General features: G+C 65.4%; 2 protein-coding genes across 3 annotated transcripts; both read right to left on the bottom strand.

The window, feature by feature from the left end:
• Nucleotides 1-1,863: 1,863 nt before the first annotated feature.
• On the bottom strand, nt 1,864-6,064 carry LOC102092235 (dnaJ homolog subfamily A member 1). Of its 2 annotated transcripts, none has more exons than XM_065043319.1 (8): nt 5,984-6,064; nt 4,755-4,897; nt 4,485-4,683; nt 3,653-3,757; nt 3,349-3,576; nt 3,034-3,264; nt 2,852-2,952; nt 1,864-2,772 (listed from the first exon to the last, which is right to left on the bottom strand). In XM_065043319.1, the coding sequence occupies exons 2-8, from the start codon at nt 4,884-4,886 to the stop codon at nt 2,548-2,550; spliced, it is 1,221 nt and encodes a 406-aa protein (XP_064899391.1). In that variant the 5' UTR covers nt 4,887-4,897; nt 5,984-6,064; the 3' UTR covers nt 1,864-2,547. The 2 variants fall into 2 exon arrangements, with proteins under 2 accessions (XP_064899391.1, XP_064899392.1); XM_065043320.1 differs by lacking the exon at nt 5,984-6,064 and adding an exon at nt 5,327-5,893.
• An 8,170-nt stretch (nt 6,065-14,234) lies between these two features.
• On the bottom strand, nt 14,235-21,551 carry NES (nestin). The gene is made up of 4 exons (XM_065043274.1): nt 20,588-21,551; nt 19,648-19,772; nt 19,040-19,113; nt 14,235-18,464 (listed from the first exon to the last, which is right to left on the bottom strand). Exons 1-4 carry the CDS (start codon nt 21,398-21,400, stop codon nt 14,725-14,727), a joined length of 4,752 nt encoding a protein of 1,583 aa, XP_064899346.1. The 5' UTR covers nt 21,401-21,551; the 3' UTR covers nt 14,235-14,724.
• Nucleotides 21,552-23,722: the final 2,171 nt, after the last annotated feature.

The raw sequence follows: 23,722 nt of genomic DNA, 5'->3' as shown, positions 1-23,722 counted from the left end.
GGGAGTCCTTGGGGTGGTGGGGGCTGGACGTGCCCCCCACCCACGCGTGGCCACCCCACAGCGAGACTTGGCGGCCGGCGCTGGGCGTTGGACGGCGGCTGCTCCTTAAACAAAAGCAAATTCCTCCTCCAGCTGCTGCCGGGGGGGGAGGGAGGGCGGGAATGACCCCGAAACCTTGCGGGATGCTCTGGGCTGTGCCCCCCCCGCCTCCCACGGGACCTCGCGGGTGGTTTCGGGTGCCCTGGCGCCTCTAATCCGGCACTAATCACTAATCCCCACGGTGACCTCGGGGGCCCCCGGTGGCCCCGCTGCCCCCCGGGGTGGGGAGGGGGGCGGGTGGCCCCTCGCCTTTCATCTGCCAGAGACAAAGCGGGACCCCGGTCCCCCCGCCCCGCTTTGTGCTGCGGTAATTAATGCCCGACACTGGGGGGCCCCTTGTCCCAGCGAAGGCTCAGCCGGGTTGGGGGGGGGGGATGTGGCCCCTTGGGGTCCCGCGTCATCCCCTCCACACGCTCTTGGCCCCCACCCCATACCGGAGCCATCAGGAGAGACTAGGGGGGGCTTCATCCCACCCAAAGCAGAGGGGTGGGACGCGCTGGCTCTTGTCCCCACCATTGTGACCCACTGCCGTAGGTTTTGGGGGGGTGGAGGGGATGTCCCCCTTTGCCAGGCTGGGATGCTTAGGGGGGGGGGGGTGTCACATCTTAGGGGTCTTCAGAGGTTTCTGGGGGGGTGACCGGCCCGGTGATGCTGGTGCCGGGGGGGGTTGCAGTGCCGGGCGCGTCGGTGACTCATGGGGCCGCGTGTCCCAACGGGCTCCGGCACACGGCGGTGACACAGCAGTGACACGCGGGGACACCGCAGGTGGCGTGTCCCTGTGCCCACAGCAAGACAGAGTCCGGCCGGGGGTCCCACTAGTGGGGGGGGTCCCACCAGTGGGGTGTGTGTCGTCTCCCCCCGCCCCGGGCTGTCCCCATCTGGTCCGGGTGACGCGCCCGTCCCTGCGCTGGGGCAGCCGGGGACACAACCGGGTGAACAGGGCGGCTCCCCAAAAGCGCTGTGAGCCCTGGGAGGGGACAGCGACAGCTCGGGGGTGGGGGGGGTGACCGGCACCTCCCAGCTGCTGTCACACCCCCACGGCACCCTCCGGGGGGGCTGTGGGGCTGAGGACCCCCCCCAAGGATGCAGCCGCTGGGCCCCTCCTGCTCCAGCCACTTTCCTGGGTCCCAGGATGGGGCTCCCAATGGGTGAGTGGCTACAGGGTTTTGCCCCCCCATCCTATTGGGGGGGGGTCTCAGCCCCATGAGGAGGATGTGGGGTGTTCTATGGGGTGCTGCCTGTGGGCAGCTTCACCCCATTTTTTTGGGGGGGGAACCACCCCAGCCCATAGCACAGCCTGGAGACCCCCACTCACTCAAAGGCAAGTGCAGGGCAGAAAAAGGGGGTTCAAGTGGTGTTTTTTTGGGGGGGGGGTGGTCTGCCTCAATCATGGCGGGGGGGCGCGGGGGATGCTGCAGAGCCCAGGGAAGGGAATATGGGGGTGGGAGAAGAGGCTTGATGAATATGGGGGTGAGGGGCTGTAGGGGATGAGTATGGGGGGTTTGGGGTGGGATGAGGATGGGGGGTCCACAGGGGGCAAAACGGGGTGTGGGGTGGTGGGTGATGGGGGGGGAGGCATATCCTGCAGCCCCTGGAGAGCAGGAGGGGACAGGGGGGGCAGGATCTGGCCCAGCGGGTTCCGCTCCCTGTTGTGTAAAGCTGGGGAAACTGAGGCACGCCTGGGAGATCAAAGCGGGGAGCACAGTCCCGCCCGTGCCCGGGGGGGGGGCCCAGGCGGCCCCGCTGCGCCAACACGCTGCACTCGGCCTTGGGATTCGCTTTTAATGCCGTGTACAAAGTGTCCCAAAAAGAAAAGTTTTAAAATTCTTCCAAAAATAAATTAAAAGGATGGGCCCCCCCCCCCCCCCCGCCAAAGATGGGTCCCCCCCCAAGCCCCTTCTGTTCTGTGCAAAGAGAAAAGAGAAACCCCCTCCGCTCCCCAGCAAGGAAAGAAACGGGCAAAGCAAAGGACCGGGGGGGGCCCAGGCAGTGGCTCCCTATGGGGTGGGGCTGGACGGCACCGTGGGGGGGGGACAGGGACCCCCGCAGGGGGGCGGCAGTTGAGCTGGGCAGTTCTTGTCCCCCCCCAAATCAGTTCCTGCGGGGGCTTTGCCCCACCGCGTGGGGAAACTGAGGCAGGCAGAGAGGCCCCCCCCTCCCTATCGGTCTTGGCTTGGGGGGGCCGGATCCGGCTGAGCCCCCCGGCAGCAGCGGCTCCTCAGAGCCGGTGACCTGACTCCCCAGCCCCATCCCTGCCCAGGCAGGCGGGGGGGTCCCCAAAGCGGGACAACCCCACACCAGCTCCCCGGGGGGGGAGGCGAGGGAGGTTAAGTGCTGTCGGAAAGGCGACCTATGTACATCCCTGAACGTGACAGGTCCCTGTGCCCCCCCCCAGCCCCGCGGCCCCGTGGGACCAGCCCGGCTGCTGGGGGGCTGCGGTGTCCCCGGCTACGAGGTCTGGCACTGGACGTGTTGGCGCGAGCCGTCCTCGAAGTCGTCCTCGTGGTACGCTTCGCCGTACGGCCGCCGGCCCGGCCCGCCGTGCGCCGTGTAGTCGCTGAGCTCGACCTCCTCGGTGTCCTCGGTGGCCATCACCTCCTCCTGGGCCGGGAAGAAGGCCTGGAGCTGGCGCAGGCGCTCGGCGGGGAGCCAGCCGGGCTCGGGGAACTTCACCTGCCAGCGGAGAGCGGACATGGAGACGCGGGGCCACGCGGGGACAGGGGACACTGCCCGCCCGGCCCCGGCTCCTCACCTGGAACTGCAGGATGAGCTTTCCCTTCTGGAAGGGACTCCTGTAGACGGGCATCCCCTCGTTGGGGACACACTTGAAGTCCCCGGGTCGGATAACGTCACCTGAGAAGGGACATTAGTGTCACCTCAGCGTCTCTCGGTACCCCCTGGGTTCCTTGTGGAGCCCCCGCCCCGTCCCCAAACCTGGCGGGGAGGAGATGAGCAGCGTCCTGTTGTCCAGGGTGCGGATGACCTGGCGGCAGCCGCAGAGCGCGTCGGCCAGGCTGATCTCCCTCTTGACGATGAGATCGTCGCCGCTGCGACGGAACACGGGGTGCTCCTTCTGATCCAGGACGATGATGATGTCCCCAGGCTCCAGGCCGGGAACCTGGTCCCCTTCCTCATGGAAGGTGATCTTCTGCCCGTCCTTCATGCCTGCGGGGTGCACGGGGTGAGCTCAGGGCGCGGGGGCCACTTTGGGGGTGACCCCCCCCCTTTCTTTACACAGCCCCATCTCACCTTTATCCAGGTGAACGTTGAGAATCTTCTTTTCCCGCACGACTTTGCGGCCGTTGCAGGTGAGGCAGCAGTCGCGCGGCCGGATCCACTCGCCCTGGCCCTGGCACTGGGAACACATCGTCTGGATCTGCTGGATCATACTGGGCCCCAACTGGTGGATGCGAAGCTCCATTCCCGAGCCGTGGCACTTGGGGCACCTCCTCTGGGCGCCCTCCCGCACCCCGCTGCCTGCGCGGGGGGAGCAGAGGGGTGAGCGGCGGGGCTGCGGCGCTGGGGAGCACCCCGGGGTCCCCCCGGCGCTCACCTCCGCATTTCCTGCAGATGATGTTCTTCTGCAGGGACAGCTTGCGCGTGGTGCCGTTGTAGAGATCCTCCAGCGACACCGAGAGCTGGTGAACCACCGTCTTCCCTGCAGGGACAGCCCCGCGTCAGCGTCACCCCGGAGCCGTCACCGGCTGCGTCACCCCGCATCGCCGGTTCCCCACGGGGAGTGGGGGTGACAGCTTCCCGGAGCGAGTGCCGCCTAAATCTTGGGGACAGCGGCAGGAACAGAAACAGCTTTAAGCCAGGCTCGGTGTGAGGGCTCAGGAGAGCCTCTTGCGTCTCCAAGCCCAGATCCTGTCACCTGCCCTGGGGTGGCCCCGGGTCCCCGGCGTGGGTTGGGCACAACTGCTGCCCTACGCGGCCCTCCAGCCCGGCTCTGCCCGGAGACGCTCCCCTTTGCCTCCTAATTACCCCACTATTAAATCGTGCCACTTCAGCAAGAAGCGCTGTGGCAAGTCACCCTTTCCCTGTGACCCAGGCCAAAAGCATCCGTCGAGTCACCGGAGCGGCCCTGCACGCCCTGTGTCTCGCTGCAGCCTCCCCGGGGCTCGCGGGGAGCCCAGGGCAGCGCTGGGCTGACTCAGCCCCAGCCCTGGGGACAGCGGGGGAAAGCTGGGACAGGGACAGGGAAGGGCTCTTTGAAGAGGGGCAGATGGAGAAAGTAATGATGATGACGAGGAGCCGCGTCGGGCTGCGCAGCGTGGGGATGAGGTGGCCCGCGGGCTGTCAGCCGGATCCCGCTGCCCCCCCGGCCAGCGCCGCGCTGTGCCCAAGCACCACGGCCCTCCCAGAGGGTCCTTTGTCCCCGGTACCTCGCCTGTCTGCCCTGCTGCGCATCCGCACTCCCCCGCCGAAGAAGAGGTCGAAGATGTCCATGGGGGAGCCGAACCCGCTGCTCCCCCCTCGGCTCCCCAGGCCGCCCTCCTTCATGGCGCGCTCCCCGCCGCGGTCGTAGAGCGCCCGTTTGTGGGCGTCCGACAGCACCTCGTAGGCCTGGGAGATCTGCTTGAACTGGGGAGGGGGAGAAGCGGGTGAGACGAGGTGGGGGCGAGCTGGGTGGGGGCTGGGGGGGCTGCACCTACCCGCTCGCCCTCGCTGGGGTTCTTGTCGGGGTGGTAGCGCAGCGCCAGGCGCCGGTACGCCCGCTTGATCTCATCCAGGCTGGCTCCCGGTCGCACGCCCAGCAGGTCGTAGTATCCCGTCTCCTTCACCATCTTCCTCGTTGCTGTGAGAGGAGAGAACCGTGAGCACGGGACACCCGCAGCCCCGTGGGACCCACCTGACCCCCGTTCTCCTTCCCGCGGAGCCACCCGGCTCGCACAGCGCTGCCTCAGTTTCCCCACAGCTCCAGCATCCCGGGGGGTACTGCGGGGGCTCCCCATGCCGGGCAATGTGCCGGGGGTCTGGGGGCTGTGCTGAGCCCCCGGCAAGGGGCTGGACCCTCCGGCTCCCCTCGTCCACCCGCAGCGGGAGGAGGAGGAGGAAGAACCTGGGGTGGGGTCACCGTGGGGTGTGGGGTCACCGTGGGGTCCCCCCGCAGTGGTCACCCCTCTGCCATCCTTCGAGCCAGCTCCGAAATCACTGGCCATGTTTGGACAACTGCCGGGCCCCACTCTGGCTACCAGGGGGCTGCCCCGGCCCCCCAGAACCGTACCCGATAAACCCCACGCGGGGTGTGGACGAGTTTATCTTGCGACACGGGGGAACCAGGGTCACGGGGGGGCGTGGGACACGGACGGTGCCCGGGCTGCCCTGACGGGGGGTAAATAAGCGGCTCCTCCTGAGAAACGCCACCCGATCAGCACCCCCAGGGCTGGCGCCCTCCCCGGGGCCAGGGCTGAGTCTGTCCCGCGGGGCTCCGGCTCCAACCCGGGGACTTGGAGCTGGTGTCCTCCCCACCCCGTCCCGGCACCTCCGACCCCTCCCGGGAACACGGGGCGGCCGCCACACCGGGTCCCGGGGGTGCCGGGGTGTCCGCGGGCGATGTACCGGCCCCGTCCCAGGGTGACAGCGCGGGGACACCCCCAGCGCGGGGGGAACCACAACGCCGGTCCCGTGGAGCACGAATCCCGAAGCACCGCGAACCCCCAAAGAGCCGCCGCACGGGGGGCGCTGGGACCCCCCAAGGCCGGGTCAGGGCCGGCGGGACGCGCGTCGCGCTGCTGACAGGCCCCGGATCCCGCTCCCGGGGGCCCCCAAGGCCGGGCCGGTCCCCGCGGCCGAGGGAGGGCAGGGAGCGGGGGGCCGGGCCGGGGGAACCGGGGGTCAGAGGGTGCCCGGGGTCGGTGGGGCCTGGGCCGCCCCTACTCACCAGCCGCTCCGCCACCCGTCTCCGAACTCTCTGGAAGCCGGGACCCCGCCCCCCGCGAGCCCCATTGGCTGGGAAGGCCGCCGCGGGGCCCGCCCCCTCCGCCCCTCGCGCCACTCCCATTGGCCAAGACCCCCTCAGCAGCCCGCCCACCACCCCGCCCCCTTTCCCTTACCCCGCATCTCATTAGCTGTTAGATTTTTGGGGCCGGTTCGGGAGGTGGAGCGAAACTTCGCCTTCCGATTGGATGAGATGGCTGCCGGGTCCGCCTCCCCGCCCGAAATTTCTTCTCTCATTGGCTGAAGTAGGGTGGCCAATCAGATAAAAGAGTGGGAAGTCCGAACGCCGCTGCTGTCCTGCAGGGGGCGGCGTGGTGCGCGGTGAGCCCGATCCGGGGGGGCCCGATCCCGCCGAGGGGCCCGATCCGGGGGCGGGGGCGCTGATCCTGCCGAGGGCCCCGATCCGGGGGGGGGGGCCGCGGAGGGCCGGCGGGCTCTGCCCTCTCCTGCCTGGTGCCCCCAACCGGGAGAGGCTTTGGGGGGTGGGCGGGGTCTGCCTAGCAACGTCCCCGCCCAGGAGCCTTTCTGGGGTGATGCCTGGTTGCCACCCCGCACCCCAAGTAAGCTTTTTGGGGGGGTAGCCACCAACAGCAGGGAGGGGCTCCATGTCGCCGTGCTTGGGGGTGCGGGGGGCTGCCAGGAGCAGCAGGGACCACCGTGCTTTGGGGCGCTGCCCTCCTGGGCTGGAGCGGGGGGCACCGCTGTTTATCAGCCCCTCACCCCCCCGGGACGAGGCGTTTCCAGCCGTGCAGATGCGGGGGGACCGGGGGTCTGGGGGCTGTGCTGAGCCCCCGGCAAGGGGTTGGACCCTCCGGCTCCCCTCGTCCACCCGCAGCGGGAGGAGGAAGAATCTGGGGTGGGGTCACCGTGGGGTTTGGGGTCCGCAGGGTCCCCCCCGCAGTGGTCACCCCTCTGCCATCCTTCGAAATCACTGGCCATGTTTGGACAACTGCCGGGCCCCACTCTGGCTACCAGGGGGCTGCCCTGGCCCCCCAGAACCGTACCGAGGGGGGGCAGCAATGCAGCGGGGGCGATAAATCACCCCTCCCGAAACCCAACCCCGCCGGGCAGTTGTCACCCCGCTGGGGTTTCAGCGACCCCCATCCCACCTGCCCGGGGCGGGGGGAATTTGGCCCGAATTCCTGCGAGAAGCGGCAGCCGTTGGCTGATGGGTGGTGAGGGTCCGGGAGCGGAGTGCGGCGTGGGGTCCCTAAACTGGGCAAGGGGTTCCAAACTGGGTACAGAGGTTCCCAAACTGGGCATGAGGTCCCAAACTGGGCGTGGGGTCTTCAAACTGGGGTCTCAAACTGGGCACAGGGATCCTCAAACTGGGAACAGGGGTCCCCAAACTGGGCATGGGGTCCCCAAACCGGGCAAGGGTTCCAAACTAGGCAAGGGGTCCCTAAACTAGGCATGGGTTCCACAAACTGGGCAAGGGTTCCAAACTGGGCAAAGGTTTCACAAACTGGGCATGGGGTCCCTAAACTGGGCATGGGGTCCACAAACTGGGCAAGGGTTCCAAACTGGGCAAGGGTTCCACAAACTGGGCATGGGGTCCCCAAACTGGGCATGGGGTCCACAAACTGGGCATGAGGTCCTTAAACTGGGCATGGAGTCCACAAACTGGGCACAGGGTTCCAAACTGGGCAAGGGGTCCCCAAACTGGGCAAGGGTTTCCAAACTGGTCACAGGGGTCCCTAGACTGGGCATGGGGTCCACAAACTGGGCAAGGGGTCCAAACTGGGCAAGGGGTCTACAAACTAGGCATAGGGTCCTCAAACAGGGTAAGGGTCCCCAAACTGGGCAAGGGGTCCCCAAATTGGGCATGAGGTCCCTAAACTGGGCATGGGGTCCACAAACTGGGCAAGGGTTCCAAACTAGGCAAGGGGTTCACAAACTAGGCATAGGGTCCCCAAACTGGGCAAGGGGTCCCCAAACTGGGCATGAGGTCCCTAAACTGGGCATGGGTTCCACAAACTGGGCAAGGGTTCCCTAAACTGGGGATGGGGTCCACAAACTGGGCAAGGGGTCCCCAAATTGGGCATGAGGTCCCTAAACTGGGCATGGGTTCCACAAACTGGGCAAGGATTCCAAACTGGGCAAGGGGTCCACAAACTAGGCATAGGGTCCTCAAACAGGGTAAGGGTCCCCAAACTGGGCAAGGGGTCCCTAAACTGGGCATGGGGTCCACAAACTGGGCAAGGGTTTCCAAACTGGGCACAGGGGTCCCTAAACTGGGCATGGGGTCCACAAACTGGGCAAGGGTTCCAAACTGGGCAAAGGTTCCACAACTGGGCATGGGGTCCCTAAACTGGGCATGGGGACCCCAAACTGGGCAAGGGTTCCCAAACTGGGCACAGGGTCCCCAAACTGGGCCTGTGGCCCCAAACTGGGGAAGGGTTCCAAACTGGGCACAGGGGTCCCTAAACTGAGCATGGGGTCCCTAAACTGGGCATGGAGTCCACAAACTGGGCACAGGGTTCCAAACTGGGCAAGGGGTACCCAAACTGGGCAAGGGTTCCTAAACTGGGCACAGGGTCCCCAAACTGGGCAAGGGTTTCCAAACTGGGCACAGGGGTCCCTAAACTGGGCATGGGGTCCACAAACTGGGCATCGGGTCCCTAAACTGGGCATGGGGTCCACAAACTGGGCAAGGGTTCCAAACTGGGCAAGAGGTCCACAAACTGGGCCTGGGGACCCCAAACTGGGCAAGGGTTCCCAAACTGGGCACAGAGTCCCTGAACTGGGCCTGTGGCCCCAAACTGGGGAAGGGTTTCAAACTGGGCACAGGGGTCCCTAAACTGGGCATGGAGTCCACAAACTGGGCACAGGGTTCCAAACTGGGCAAGGGGTCCCCAAACTGGGCAAGGGTTTCCAAACTGGTCACAGGGGTCCCTAGACTGGGCATGGGGTCCACAAACTGGGCAAGGGGTCCAAACTGGGCAAGGGGTCTACAAACTAGGCATAGGGTCCTCAAACAGGGTAAGGGTCCCCAAACTGGGCAAGGGGTCCCCAAATTGAGCATGAGGTCCCTTAGCTGGGCATGGGTTCCACAAACTGGGCAAGGGTTCCAAACTGGGCAAGGGGTCCACAAACTAGGCATAGGGTCCTCAAACAGGGTAAGGGTCCCCAAACTGGGCAAGGGGTCCCTAAACTGGGCATGGGGTCCACAAACTGGGCAAGGGGTCCTCAAACTGGGCCTGGGGCCCCAAACTGGGGAAGGGTTCCAAACTGGGCACAGGGTTCCCAAACTGGGCACAGGGTCCTCAAACTGGGCAAGGGTTTCCAAACTGGGCACAGGGGTCCCTAAACTGGGCATGGGGTCCACAAACTGGGCAAGGGGTCCACAAACTAGGCATAGGGTCCTCAAACAGGGTAAGGGTCCCCAAACAGGGCAAGGGTTTCCAAACTGGGCACAGGGGTCCCTAGACTGGGCATGGGGTCCACAAACTGGGCAAGGGTTCCAAACTGGGCAAGGGGTCCCCAAATTGGGCATGAGGTCCCTAAACTGGGCAAGGGTTCCACAAACTGGGCAAGGGTTCCAAACTGGGCAAGAGGTCCACAAACTGGGCCTGGGGACCCCAAACTGGGCATAGGGTTCCCAAACTGGGCACAGGGTCCCCAAACTGGACAAGTGTTCCCAAACTGGGCCTGGGGTCCCCAGCCACACTGGGGGTGCTGTTTGGGGTGCGGGAGCTGCTGGACCTTCCTGCCCTGTCCCGGGGCCGGATCCGGCATCAGCTGCTCCCGGTGACTCAGGGCTGGCCGAGGTCACATCCTGTCCCCAACCCTGTGACCCAAAGCCCCAGTGGGCGACAGGTCTGGATCCACGGGGTTCCAGCCCTGTTTGGCTTTGGCCCCGGGGCCGGATCCCCCCCCCAGCATCTCCCGGTGGGGGCCACAGCCCTGTTTGTCCCGGTGCCACCTGCGTGCCGGGACCGGCTGTGCCGCGAGGAAGGAGCCGCTTTGTCGGCGTTTCCTCCGGCCGCCGCGTCGGGGTGACTCAGCTCCGGCACCCGCTGCTCCCCGTCCCATACACCCCACGGGCGGAGCGGGGTGGGTGCAGCTGGGTGCCCCGCTGTGACGGGGTGCCCTGGGGGGTCTCCCCTCTCCCCATTGCTGATTCAGCACCTTTCCGCGTGTGGCCGGCCCACGCAGGCTGGTTGGGCGAGAGGGGAAACTGAGGCACACGTGTCGGGAGCCGGCCGGGCTGCTTCCCACGCCACAGCCCTTTCCGTCCCGCTCCCGCCCCGTCCCCCGCTAATGACGGGCTGCGTCCTGACCCCGTTTGCCGGCACAGGGTGTTGACGGGCGCCGGGGCCATCCCTGGCACTGCCGGTGCCGAGTTCACTGTGGGGGCCACTGGGGAGGAGCAGTGGGCTCTTAGGGTGCTGGCTGGCAGCGGGTGGGTGCCACATTTCCCCCGGGTGTTCTGGTGCAAAGGAGCATTTTGGGGAGTTAACGGCGTGGGGACGCGGGTCAGCTCTGCTGCGGTGGGGTTGTGTGACCTGGGGGTGACATTGCCCCGGGGCTGGGGGACAGTCCCCCGGTCCCCGTGGCTCCGGTGTTGACGGACAGCCCCAGGCGCACATTCCCGGCGGGGCTGTGGCCGCGGGCTGGGCTGCGGGCATCGCTGTCGCCCCGATTTGGCAGCAGCTGTCGCGGCACTGGGGGGGTCACGACCCGGCAGCTGGGCGAGCCCCCCGAACCGGGGCAGAGCTGATTATAGCCGGCGGGAGCTATTCCGGGGTGAAGGGCGGGTGAGTGGGTGGCCGAGCCGCCCCCCCGGCACCCCCGGGAAGGGATGGTGCTGGTGGGGGTGGCGATGCCTCGCTGGGGGGGCACCCAGTCCTTGTATTGCTGCCCCGGCTTCACATAGGGGTCCAGCCTTCCCCTCCCCTGGGGACTTTCGGGTCCCTCTGTGCATCCCCCTTGGGGACAGCACCGGGACACCGGTGGCCCCAGCGTGGCCCCGGCTCGCCCACATTTCCCACCCCCAAGGGCTCATTTTGGGGAGGGGAAGCGGGGGCTGCCCGCGCCCCTCCAGCCGTATTTTTAGTCCTTTCCTTATAAGGTTCCCATGATTTTTGGGAGCTGTGAGCGGAATGAAGTCATCGCTGAGGTCATCCCACTTCCCCCCCCCCGCCCCGGCGCGGGCTCACCCCACAGGGAGTTTTTGTGTGGGCTCCATTGAAACCCCCTGCGAGGAAACAACACCCCCGGCTGGGGGGGGCCGGGCTGCGGGGGCTCTGGGGGGCTCCTAAAGCACCGGCCCATTCACCCCCACACCCCCCCACAACCCCTGCGCTCCCCCAGCCCTTTTGCACACGTGTGGTGCTGCCGCTTGGGCGTGTGAACGGGTTTTGGGTGCGGGTTGGGCAGCCCAGTCCCCAAAATCCAACTGTGTGTGCGTGGGGGGAGCTGTGGGGTGCGGGTGCTGCCTCTGGGGCGCCCCCATGGGTTTTGGTTTGCAGGGGGGGGTGTCTGAGCTGCAGTCCCACGCTGGGGTTGGACATGAGGGGACACGGGCATCCTTGTTGGGGACTCACTTGGTGATGTTGGGGACATGCACGTTCCCATCGGGGACACACTTGGACCTTTTGGGGGCATGTTCAGGCCAACTGGGAACATGTTCAGTCCCATGTGGGACACACTTGGTCCCACCAGGGGCACATTTGGTCCGGTTGGGGACACACTTGGTCCCATCGGGGGCATGTTTGGTCCGGTTGGGGACACACTTGGTCCCACCGGAGACACACTCAGTCCCTTTAGGGGCACTGATGGGGACACACTTGGTCCAGTTGGGGACACACTCAGTCCCACTGGGATCACACTCAGTCCTGTTTGGGACACGCTTGGTCTCACTGGGGTCACACTCAGTCCCTTCAGGGGGACTGATGGGGACATACTTGGTCCCATCAGGGGCACGTTTGGTCCGGTTGGGGACACACTCAGTCCCAATGGGGTCACACTCAGTCCTGTTTGGACACATTCGGTCCCTTTGGGGGACTGATGGGGACACACTTGGTCCCATCGGGGGCGCATTTGGTCCAGTTGGGGACACACTTGGTCTCACCAGGGACACACTCAGTCCCTTTAGGGGGACTGATGGGGACCTACTTGGTCCCATCAGGGGCATGTTTGGTCCAGTTGGGGACACACTCAGTCCTGTTTGGATACACTCAGTCCTGTTAGGGACATGCTTGGTCCCACTGGGGTCACACTCGGTCCTGTTTGGGACACGCTTGGTCCCACTGGGGACACGCTTAGTCCCATTGGGGACACACTGGGTGCTGTTGGGGACACACTGGGTGCCATCGATGCACACCCACCCACGCCTGTCCCGAGCATCCCCGGCCTTTGCTGCAGCCCCTGGGGTTTGCAAAGCCCCCCCACAGCCACCCCCTTCCCCGGGTGACCCCAGCCCCTCATCCCCTCCTCTTCCTCCTCCTCCTCCTCCTCCTCCTCCTCCTCCTCCTCCTCGGGTGAAGAAGGGGCTCCTGCCCTCCCCCCACCATCTGTCCCCCCTCATCGCTTTGTCAGCACCGGCTGGAATGTGGATTCATTTCAAGAGGAATGTCACCCCCCGCCTTGTGCAGCTCCTCGCCCGCCGCCATCTCCCCCACAGCATCCACCAGCCCCTCCTCACCCGCGGGACCCAGGCGTCCGGGCGGCCGCGCTTTGGGGGAGCACTCAGGGGGACACAGGGGAGTCGGGGTGGGGGGGTTGATGGAGCCGCCATCACCCGTGGATGGGCTGACGCTGCCCAGACCTGGCCCGAGGGGCACGTTTGGGCCAAGCGCTGATTGAACGCAGGCTCGGCGCCTGATTAAACTAATCGGAGAGGTTATTTTTTTATTACGGTGTTTGGATCTGGTGGAGTTTATCCTTAAAAGGAAACCGTCGCCTCTGGGTTGGGGAGGGGGCCGGGGGCTTCGTGTGGAAGAAGGCAGATAAACGCTGGGTCCTTATCGGTCCCTGGCTCCGAGCATCCCTGGGTGCTGGCATGGGGGCCACCCGGCTAAATCCGGCGTGTGGGTGAACAGCAGAGCCAGCCCGGTCCTGAGCACCCCAGGAGCGATGCCGAGCGCACCCGTGGGTGCGGGGCTTCCAGTCCCCAGGTCCCCGTGTCCCCTTCCCTGGGGTGACTCAGCCCTTTGCCCAGCATCAAGGAGCCCATTCTCTGGCTGCAGGCTGATTCATGCGGCTCTTCCCGGCCGTCCCCACACTTGGCCGCACAACGGGGTGATTGAGCCCCCCGGCTCTTCGCAGCACCCCCCGCAGCCCAGCGCCCGCTGGGACAAGGGGAAAAGCCGCATCTGCTGTGGCAGCGGGGTCCCCACCGCGATGCTGGGGGTACCCCCGGGGCTGGGACCGCACGCTGCCCACGCGGGCAGCTGGCCCGGTTTGGGCAGGAACAGCGGCTGGTTTTGCTGGGTCATTGCTGAAGGCGCTGGCACGGGGACGGGGTGGGTTGGCATCCCGTCCTGCTCCGTCAGCCAGCCTGGGTGGTGGCTGGGGACATGCCCGGCCGGCAGCAAGGCTTGAGTGGCATCCACGGGCCCTGGGAATGGGGGAGCATCGCCCTGGGGATGGGAGAGCATGGCCTCAGGGAAAACATTACCCTGTGGATGGGGGAGCATCACCTGGGGGGGATTGTCACCCTGGGGATGGGGGAGCATCACCTGGGGGGGAATGTCACCCTGGGGATGGGGGAGCATCACCTGGGGGGGAATGTCACCCTGGGGATGGGGGAGTATCACCTGGGGTGGGAATGTCACCCTGGGGATGGGGGAGCATTACCTGGGGGGGAATGTTGCTCTGGGGATGGGAGAGCATCACCTCAGGGAAAACATGACCGTGGGGATGCAGGAGCATCGCCTCGGGGGGAGCATCGCCCTGGGATGGGGGAGCATCACTCTGGCTGTGTACATGGCCCTGGGGATGAGGGAGCATTGCTCCAGGGGGGTACATCACCCTGGGAAAAGAAGAGCATCACCTCACGGGGGTGTGTTGAGCATCACCCTGGGGACCCCATCTCCCGCTCACAGTCCCAGGCACAGATTCACAGTGGAAAGCAGCCTGGAAGTGCAACCCCCCCAAGCTGTGCCCTCCCCTGCCCCTCCAGGCTGCTGCCCCCTCCCCTCCTGCCCCCCCAGAGCTCATGGCAATGAGGAGAGCCCAGCTGCAGAGGGTCTGAGCGGGAGGACAAGGCTTTATTAAATTAACGTCAAGGTATCGAGTACATCTGGTGTAGGTCACCCCCACGAGCACCGACAGGTCGGGGCTGGGGGACCCCGAGGCGCTGGGTCTCAGGGTGCAGCGTGGGGGGGTCCCCAACCTCCAGCTGGATGTGCTGAAGGGGGGTGAAGGGGAGAAATCACTGGGAAGGAGAAAACATGTGGTTTAAATTAAATACGGCCATGGCAACCCATGGAGTGGGGGGAGGGGGGGGGGGGCACAAAATGAGGCTGGGGTCCTGGAGTAAGCATGCGAATTTGGGGGGGGAAGGGGTGGGGTACTGAGCCTGGTGGTTCTTCACTCTGAAAAGGGGTGCAAAAAATCCACACAAAGGTGTTAAAAATCATAAGGAGATGGAGAAGCGTTAGGTGGGTGGGTGGGCAAGGTGAGGGTGCTGGCTGTGGGTGGGGAGGGGGCTACCGGAGGGGTCCCCCCGTGCCACTGTCACTCGTCCCCCAAGGACCAGGGCTCCTGCTCGGCTCTCAGCCGGCACGCTGGCGGCTGCTCGGCCATGAGGCACAGGACGTCGTCCCCCAGAGGGGATGGCATGGGGACAGCGTCGGCTCCACCGTGCTTGCCGAGTGGGGTGGCATCGCCCAGCTTGGTGGCAGCGGCATCTCCAGGTGTAGGGGGCTGCGGTGGCATCGCCGCGCTGGGGTCTGTGGTGTCTGCAGGGAGCTCCTGTGCCGGCGGCACACCGGTGATGCCGTTCAGCACCTCCTCCGTGAATTCGGCCAGGTCCTCCAGGCTGGCCTCCCGGTGCAGCCCGTTCTCTGCCCGAACCGGACCCTCTGTCTCCGGTGCCGCATCCGCCATCACCTCCTGCACCGTCGCCTCCTGCACTGTCGGCTCCTCCTGGCTGGACGAGGCGGGTGACGAGTCTTCCCCGGTGTCCCCAGGGAGCTCGGTCCCGCTGGGATCCCGCTGCTGCCCCTCGGCCGCCCTCACCCCCATCACCAACTCCTGGTTGTACTCCAGAGCTTGCTCCACTATTTCCAAAATATCTGAGTCTTTCATCACATCTGCCGGCAGCTTTGCAGAGAGATCGGCTGCATCTGGGCTTTCTTCACTCACCTCTGGAAACCCCCCCTGCTGCGGCGCTGCGCCTGGTGGGGCTGGGTGGGCCTCGGGGGGGTCCTCGTCCCCAACCAGGGCCGGGCTGTCCCCACGCGGTGCTTCCTCCTCTGTTGGTGGCTGCTCATCCGACATCTGCTCCGTCGGGTCAAGCGGTGGAGAAACCGGCACCTCCTGGGCCTCCATGGCCGCGTCGTGGTGAGCTGTACCAGGCTTGTCCTCCTCCTCCTCCTCTTCCTCATCCTCCTCCTGCTCCAGGGGGCAGCCTGGAAGCGTTTCGGCTCTGTCAGCATCACTCTCTGGCTCGATCATTCCGTCAAGCTCCTCATCTGATTCAGCAGCCAAGCCCTCTTTGTGCCCAGGTCCCTCGAGTGTGCCCGTGTCACCCTGGGCTGGCTCATCAGGGCATCCTGCTAACGGCCCCGCAGCCCCGGGGGAGCTGGGACCTGCCTCGGGTGCAGCTGGACCTTCCTCCAGCTGGGCAGCAAACCCCCCAGCATCGTCCTCATCCTCATCCTTTGGCATCTCAGGTTCTTCTGTGGGCACTTGCCTCTCTTCATCTGCTTCACCAACAAAGTCCTCCAAGTGCCCTTTGTCGTCTGGCACCGGAGACACTTCTCTGGGAGCTTCCAGTTCGTCTTTGTTGGCTTCGGTTGCTTCAACTGTGATTTCTTCAAAGTCCTCTAAGATCTCAGCTTCCTCAGAGCTGGACACTTCTTGTTTGGGAGCAGAAATTATGAAGTAGCCTTCCTCCTCCTCGGCACCCTCTGCCTCCCTCTCTGCCTCCTCTTCACAGCTCTCCAGCACGGTGGGGGTTGGTGGCTTGTCCCTCCCTTCCATCCACCCTTCACCCTCTGGAGCTATTTCGGGTGCCGGGGCTGTCTCGGTGGTCTCCTCACACACTGGAGGGTTTTGGCTGGCTGTGGCCGCAGCCAACATCTCCCCTTCGTAGAGATGCAGGGGTGTGCTGTCCGGCAGCGTGTCCTCCAGCTCCACGCTCCTGCCCTGCCCCGGTGCCGGCTCCGGCTCTCCCGCTCCCTCGGCATCCTCCTCCGCCGACTCACTGCTCTCCAATCCATCACCCAGCACCTGCTGAAGTGCGGCAGGGCCGGTGCTGCCACGTTCCAGCTGTCCAAGCTCTGCGCTGAGCTCGTTGTCGGTGTCCTCGTCCTGCAGCTCCCGTGGCTCCTCTGGGCCCCCAACCGGCTCCTGGATGCCCTTCTGCCCGGGGGGCTCTGCGGTTCCCTCCTGCCCGTCCCTCCCCAGCCCTGGAGCTGGCTCAGTCTCGGGCACTGGTGGCTGCTGCTGGCTCATCCCATCACTCCCAGCATCTTCATCGTCTTCCTGGGTTTCCTCCATCTCTGCTGGTGACGTGTGGTCTCTGTCCTCACTTTCCAGCCCTTCTGCACTTGTTGGGGTGTCATCCACCCAGGCTGGCTCTTCTGTCCCCAGAGCCCCCTCTGTGTCCTCTGCTGTCACCACCCACTCCTCTGGACGGGGCTTTTGGCTGTTGCCATCATCCTCCCCACTCCAAGGCTCCTCTCCCAGCTCCGGCTCCGGTTCCTCCTGCTCCAGCTCCTCTTCCTCAAAGCCTTTTTCCTGCAGGTCCCCGGGCTCCTCCCCAGCTCCGCTCTCCTGTCCCAGGGCTCCAGTTCCCACAGCATCTCCTGCCCAGGAGTCTTCTGCTCCCAGCGCCTCCGGTCCAGCCTCTCCCTTTTCTCCCTCAGCACTCTCTGCTCTGCCTGGGGCCTCACGTCCCACTTCATCTTCTTCTTCAGCCCCTGATGAAGCCTCTTCTGCCGGGACAGCCTCAGGGATGCTCAAGGGCTCCTGCTCCAGGCACGGCTCCTGCCCTGTTTCCTCCTCGGCAGTCTGATCTGTGTCGCACTCAGACATTTCCTGATGCTCAAACTCCTGCTCTTCCTCAACAAGGGCCACGTCTTCCACGTCTCTTTCTGTGGGCAAAACCGGGTGGCTTTCCACGGGGACGGCAACAGCACTTTCAATTTCCCTTTGCGGGGATCCCCAGTCTCGCACATCCATCCCTTCGCCCTGTTTGTCGTCCTCCTCGCAAGGGGTCTGGGCTCCTCTCCCCTCCTCATCCTCTGAAGGGTGCGATGTCTCCATGCTCAGGGTCTCCACGTTGTCCTCCCTTCGCTCTGGTTCTTCCCAGCTGGTGCTCACCTGGCTGAAGACCCTCATGTCCCCTTCCTGGGCCACCACTTCTGGTTCCCCTGGGCTCGGTGTGGTGGGCATCTCCTCCTCCCACGCTCCGGTCTCCTCCCAGCTCACCGCGGCGCTTGGGGAAGCGGCTGTGCCGCAGAGATGTGGTCCCGATGGCGCTGTGGCTCCGTCCCGCAGGGCGCTGCTCTCCATACCCAGCCCCTGCAGCACAGCGTCCCCAGCCCCCTCCTCCGCTCCAGGGGCTTCCCCATCCCCGGCACCCTCGGAGGGGGCTCGTTCTTCGCTGGCCTCATCTGCGGCGGGTGCTGGGGCCCATCCACAAGCCTCTATGGGGAAAACAGGGCTGGGGGCATGAGCGTCCTGGGGGGCCCATTCAGCACTGAGTGTTGGCTCTTCTTTGGGCTGAGCATCGTCTTTCATCTCCTTGAGAGCATCCTCCAGCGCCTCGCTGACCAGCTGGGCCGGGTACCGCAGTCTGCAGGTGTCCTGGGTGTCACCCGTGGCTCCGGGAGAATGATGCTCCTTCCCCTGGCTCAGCTCAACCCCGGCTCCCCCCGGCCAGGCGGGACCGTCTCCCCCTGGGGTCCTCGGCACAGGGCTGGGGGGCTCTGGGGAGAGCGGGGGGGCAGCTTTGCCAGGCTGTGAGAGGCTCGGCACGGGGCAACTGGCGGCTACCGGCTCCCTGGCTGCACCGACAGCCCGCGGCGCTGTGGTGTGGATGATGGCACTGATTTTTGGGAGCTCCCTGGCACTGGGGCTGTGGCTTTTGGGTGTCAGGGCATCGCTTTGGGTTTTTGCTGGCCATCCCCTCCCTTCTGCCCTGGGGAAGCCAGAGGGGCTGGCGCGGGGGTCCCGGGGCAGCAGCCGCCTGGGCTCGGTGTTCACTGGTGCCAGCTTGCTGCTGCTGCTGGCCTCCAGCTTGAGATCTGCAAAGAGCAGGGGGGAGCGCGGTGAGCGTGCCAAAAAGCACCGGGTTATCACAGCGGGGAGGCACGTGGGGTCCGCTCCTGCTCCCCCCCATCCCTCCTCTGCTGCCCAGCTGCCCCCTCTCCTATTTTTAAACAAGGAAAGTGGGAAATTCCTCCCTCGAGTGCAGCGGCTGCTCCTGGGGATTCAGCGGGGGGACCACGTCTACCCGGCCGCTCGCAGCAGCCGCAGTCGGGTCCTGCTCGGGGGGAGCGCGCAGGTGACAGGATTTCCTTGTTGGTTTTTGTTGGAGGAAAACAGAAATGCTCAACTCATTACAACAGCCCACTGGGCACATGGAGCAGCTCCTGCCCCCCCCGTGCAAGGGAGGAATCAAAAAGTGAGGCAAAGAAGCCGATAAGCCCTTATCTGCCTCGCGGTGGCTGTGAACCCCGTGCCAGGAGCCCCCCGGATGCTTTTCACACCTTTCTATCGCAGTTGGGCAACGGCTGCCAGGAAAATACTTGTGTCTATATTCAGCCTCGTCCCTTGAGCCCCCCCGGGTGACGCGGCGGTGGTGCCGGTGCCCCCTTACCTCGCAAGCCGTTTGCCAGCTTGTATTCCCCGGCTGGCATCTGCAGGCGGGTGCTCTCTGCTTCCAGCAGCGTCCTGCAAGGAGAGGCGTGGAGTGGGTGCTGTGGGGGGGATGCTATGGGGGGTGCTGTGGGGTAGGCGTACAGGGGGTAGGTGGGTGTCTGCACTGCGGGGTGAGCCGAGCTTCTCCCTGCACACCCCAGGACACCTCGCAGGGCTGCTTTGCAGGTAAACTGAGGCATGAAGGGGCTATGGATGGTTGTGTTGCCCCGTCCCAGCTCGGCGGGGGGACCGAGGGGACCGGAGCAGCCCCCCCCTTGCTCCTGTCTCCCCTCCCATCCCCCCGTCCCCAGGATTAGTGATTCTGCCGGGTGACATCATGCTCTGCCGGGGAGGCCCCTCGCTCGGCCGGGCTGGGGACAGCCCCTATTCTCATGCAAATTGTCCCCCCAGTCCCCTGGCAGCCTGCCTTTGTCTGGGGCCATCTGGAGGGGCTGCGAGAGGGCCCCAGAGACCCCCCCTGTGCCCTCGGCAGCGCAGGGTCCAGCCCCAGCTCCCGGCATTCGGACGCGTTGGGGACGCGGTGTGTCCCCAGCCCTGTCACCTCACCTGTAGGTCGCCACTTCCAGGCTGAGGGACATCTTGAGGTGCATGAGCTGCTGCCGGTCCTCCAGCACCTGGGCGATCTGCGCCCGCAGGCTCTGCTTCTCCTGCTCCAGGGCCTCCATCGCCAGCTGCGGGCAGCGCACAGGGAGGGGGTCAGGGGGGTGCCAGCCCTGCCTGTCCCTGCCAGACGTGGCACTGTGTCAGCGGCTCTCGCTTCCACCCATCGCACCTTGGGATGGTGCAGGGACGGGGTCCCGGGGTGCTCGGTTCAAGCACGGTGGGGCTGAGGATGGGAGAGGGGACTGAGGAGGCGAGAGGGCTGAAAAGTGCGCGGGGGCGGCTGCTGGAGGACAGAGGAAAGTCTGGGGGGGCGTTCAGGACTGTACGGTGCCGGCGTGGGAAAGCAGCATCTTCCAGGTGGGCAGCACCCTCTGCTCCGTGGTGCCGGGGACCTGGAACAAAGCGGGACCTTCCCCGGGCAGCGCCCGCGCCGTCCCCCCCGCCGCTGAATGACTTTTGCAGCTGTCTGGCTGCAGCAAAGTCAGAGTTGATCCTTCCCACACCCCCCCGCTGCCTGCGCCCTGTGCTGGGGGGGCAGGGGCTGCCATTCCCCAGGACCCTGGTGGGACACGGAGCAGCGGCACGGAGCAGCATGGAGCGGGGACCTGGTGTCTGGGTGCTGCTGGGGTGGCCACAGGTCCCTGCCATGATGGGGACAAGGATGTCCCCCAGCCACTCTGCCCTTCCTCCCGCCCTTCTCTCCCTCTGCAGCTCATCCATTGTCCATTCCCATCCTAGGGTTTGCTCCCTCTGTCTGGACACCTCCTATCCATCTCCCTGGTCTCTTTGCAGAGGGTGGGTGTGCTGAGCACCCCCCCGCCACCCACAGGACCCCATTGTCCCCTCCCTGGGGGACCGGTGCCTCCCCACAGCCTTCACTCACCTGGAACTTCTCTGCCTCCCCCTGCTGCTCCTGCCACTGCCGAGCCAGGTTCTCCTCCAGCATCTCCTTCCGCGCTTTGAGCCCCGCCAGGTCCTTCTCCAGGTGCTGCAGCTGGAGCTGGCTCTGCTGGTTGTCCTCCATCGCCTTCCAGAGGTTCTCCTTGGCCTGGCACAGGGAACCCTCCAGCTGCGACACCTCAGTCTTGTAGGTCTCCACCGCCCCTCTCCAGATCTCCGAGAGCCTCTTGGAATAATCCTCCACCTCCACCGGCTGGAAAGCTACCGGGGCACAGCGGAAAGTCTCCAGGCTCTGCGAGAAGCTGGCGATCTCCTGGTCCAGCCCCGCTTTCTCCTCCTCGTGCACCTCCAGCAAGGCTTCCACCTCCTTCTCCAGTTGCACGGCTCTCTCCTTCAGCCAGATCTGCGCTCTCCTCTCCTCCTCCAGCTCCTTTTTGCCCAGGGCCAGCTGCCTCTTGGCTTCATCCCGGGCTGCCTGCTCCTTTTGGCACCTGCTTTTGACCTGCTGGACCTCTTCGTAGAGGTTGTCCCTGGCCAGCTCGGCCGTGCACTTCTCCCTGAAGGCTCGGTCCAGCGCATCGCGCAGGGCCCGCAGCTCCTCCTCGTACCTCGCCCGCCACGACTCCCCGGCGGGGCTGCCCTTGGCACTCTGGATTTCAGCTCGCAGCACCTCGTTCTCCTCCTCCAGGAACTTCACCCGGGCCAGGTACGCCTCCAGCCGCTTGTTGAGGTCCCACATCTGCAGCGACTCCTCGCCCAGGGCTCTCGCCCCAGTGAAACTTTCCGTGCTCAGCATCGGTGCTGCTGGAGGATGCCGGGGCTCTGGTGCCGGCGCTGCCGGAGGATGCCGGGGCTCTGGAGATGGGGGAAGGAAGGCAGAGAGGGAAGCAGTGCTGGGAGCGGAGGGGAGAGCAGCTATTCATACTCCACGCTGGGCGAGTGGGAGGCCCCCGAGACCCAGGAGAGCAGCTGGGCTTAACTCTTGCGTGGCCAGAGCAGCCCCAGCCCACGTGGGCTCGACGCCGGCTGCGGGGGGGCTGAGCCCCAGCCCACCCTGATTTCCCAGCCCTGGGCAAGGGCGAGCTGTTTTCTTGCACTTTTGGAGGGCGATTCGGTGGGCTGGGTGCTCCCCAGCCCCGGTGCGGCTCGGTATCCGCTGGGAAAATCGGATTGCAAAGCCCAAGCACTGTGCTGGGGTGCCGTGGGGGGGCTATGGAGGGGTTGTGGGGGGGCCATGAGGCTCGGCGTGGAGGTCGGGAGGTGCCCAAGGGTGGTGGAATGCTCATCCTCAAGTGCTACTCGCTGGCCTCATGCGCTCCGAAATTCGCCGCTGGGGGAGCCCAGATGGTGCCCGTGAAGGGTCCTGCGGTCCCATGGAGGTGACACCGGTGCCTCTTGGTGGCCGGGGCAGTTTGGACTTGGCGCAGCGCTGAGCTGCTGCTGTGGATCCAGACACAGAAGCACAGGGCGAACCCCCCGGGGGGGGGGGGGCGTCATCCCAGCCTGCCCCCCCCGATGGTGCTGCATCCAGCTGCGTCCAGCTGCAGTTTTTCTCTCTTTCCAGATGTGTGCGGCGGGAGGTGCTGAGCGGGGCCGGGAGCCCAGCGGGGACTCGCAGCTGCGGCCGGCGGCCGGTTCCGCCGGCAGCCACCAGAACTTGGCAAGCGCCGGCTCAACATTTGGTTTCATTCACAGCTTTCACCCGCGCGGCCGAGCCGTCGGGGGGGGGTTATGAATCACTTTGCGAGGAGCGTTTGGGGACTATTATTTTTCATTTTCTCTTCCACCCCCCCCAGCTGATGCGTTTGGGGGGAGCGCACAGGCCTGGCAAGGAAGGAAGTTTAGAAATTGAAACTCGGGAGGCTTCTGCGAACAAAAGAAGCTGTAAAACATCACTTGGGGAGACTCTTGCCAGGTCCTCCCTCCCCCGGAGAGACGGTGACTTTCCCACGGGGGGGCCCCTGCTCTGTCCTCACCAGGGCAAGGAGGACAAGAGGAAACGTCCCCTCTCCAGCTGTCCCATGGGGCTGGCTCTGGGCGAGCTCCTCCGGACAGACAAGCAACAGTCCCCTCTGCTGGCAAAGCCACCCAGAGCTGTCCCCAAGCTCCTTCCAGCCTTGTGGCCCATCCAGGAGATGGCTGGGCCTCCACATCCCTTGTGCCCCCCCGTGTCCCCCACATCTGGGAGCACCAATAACGGGGTCCCGGTCCCCCTTGGCACTGCAGGTAGTGGGTTTCCCCCCGGGTGCTGCCGTGTCCTGCATGGAGATGGGGGGATGCCCTGGCTGGGGGGTCCCTGAAGGCATCGGCTTCCCGGCTCATCTCTGCCAGACATCCCAGCTCCCCGGTCCCGGCTCTGGACTGAGACACCATTAAGCAGCACAGGGACCACTGAGGGTGGATAATTCACCTCTGGGTCCCCGGAGCTCTGGGCAGTGGGGCGATGGGGCTTTGCCATGGGCCTTCATCCTCCTCTCTGTTTTATCCTCTTCAGAGCCGGCCCTGCTGGGCTGCTCAGTTTTCCCACCAGCTCCCAATTCCCTCCTCTCGCTGGGTGCCCATGGGGTGGCCGCGTGCCCCAGGGCTGGCCCCCAATTTTGGTGTGTGCCGCAAGGTGACCCTTGGTGCCCGCAGCTGCACTGGGAAGTGTCCAGGATGGAGCACGTCCTTCCTCCCTCTCCTTGCTCCCCTCTTCTTCCTCGTGCCTTTGCTTTGGCTTCCCCCATTATGCTTAGTCCCCTCCACCTCCAGCCAGCACTGGGGTGTGGTGGGACACCCCCAACCCTGCATCCCAGGGAGGACTCGGGGTCCCTGGGGGTACAGAGGGGTCCCCACACTTCCCTGCCTGGGGGACCCTGGCGGGGGATGTCTGTGCACTTCTGTGGTGTGCTCAAGGTCAGGAATCACTTGAGGTGGGGACATCTGTGTCCCTGGGGGTGCTGGAGGTCAGAGCCCCTGGAATGGGGATGTCCGTGTCCACAGGGGATGCTCGGGATCAGGATCCACTGGGATGGGGATGTTTGTGTCCTCATGGGATGCCTGGGGTCAGGACCCACCTGAGGTGGGGACATCTGTGTCCCTGGGAGAGGCTAGAGGTCCAAACGCCCTGGAATGGAGA

This window comes from Columba livia, chromosome 28, assembly GCF_036013475.1.
Source record: "Columba livia isolate bColLiv1 breed racing homer chromosome 28, bColLiv1.pat.W.v2, whole genome shotgun sequence".
Classification (NCBI taxonomy): domain Eukaryota; kingdom Metazoa; phylum Chordata; class Aves; order Columbiformes; family Columbidae; genus Columba; species Columba livia.
The sequence above is the reverse complement of the archived record's forward strand: the minus strand, read 5'-3'. Positions and strand labels throughout refer to the sequence as shown.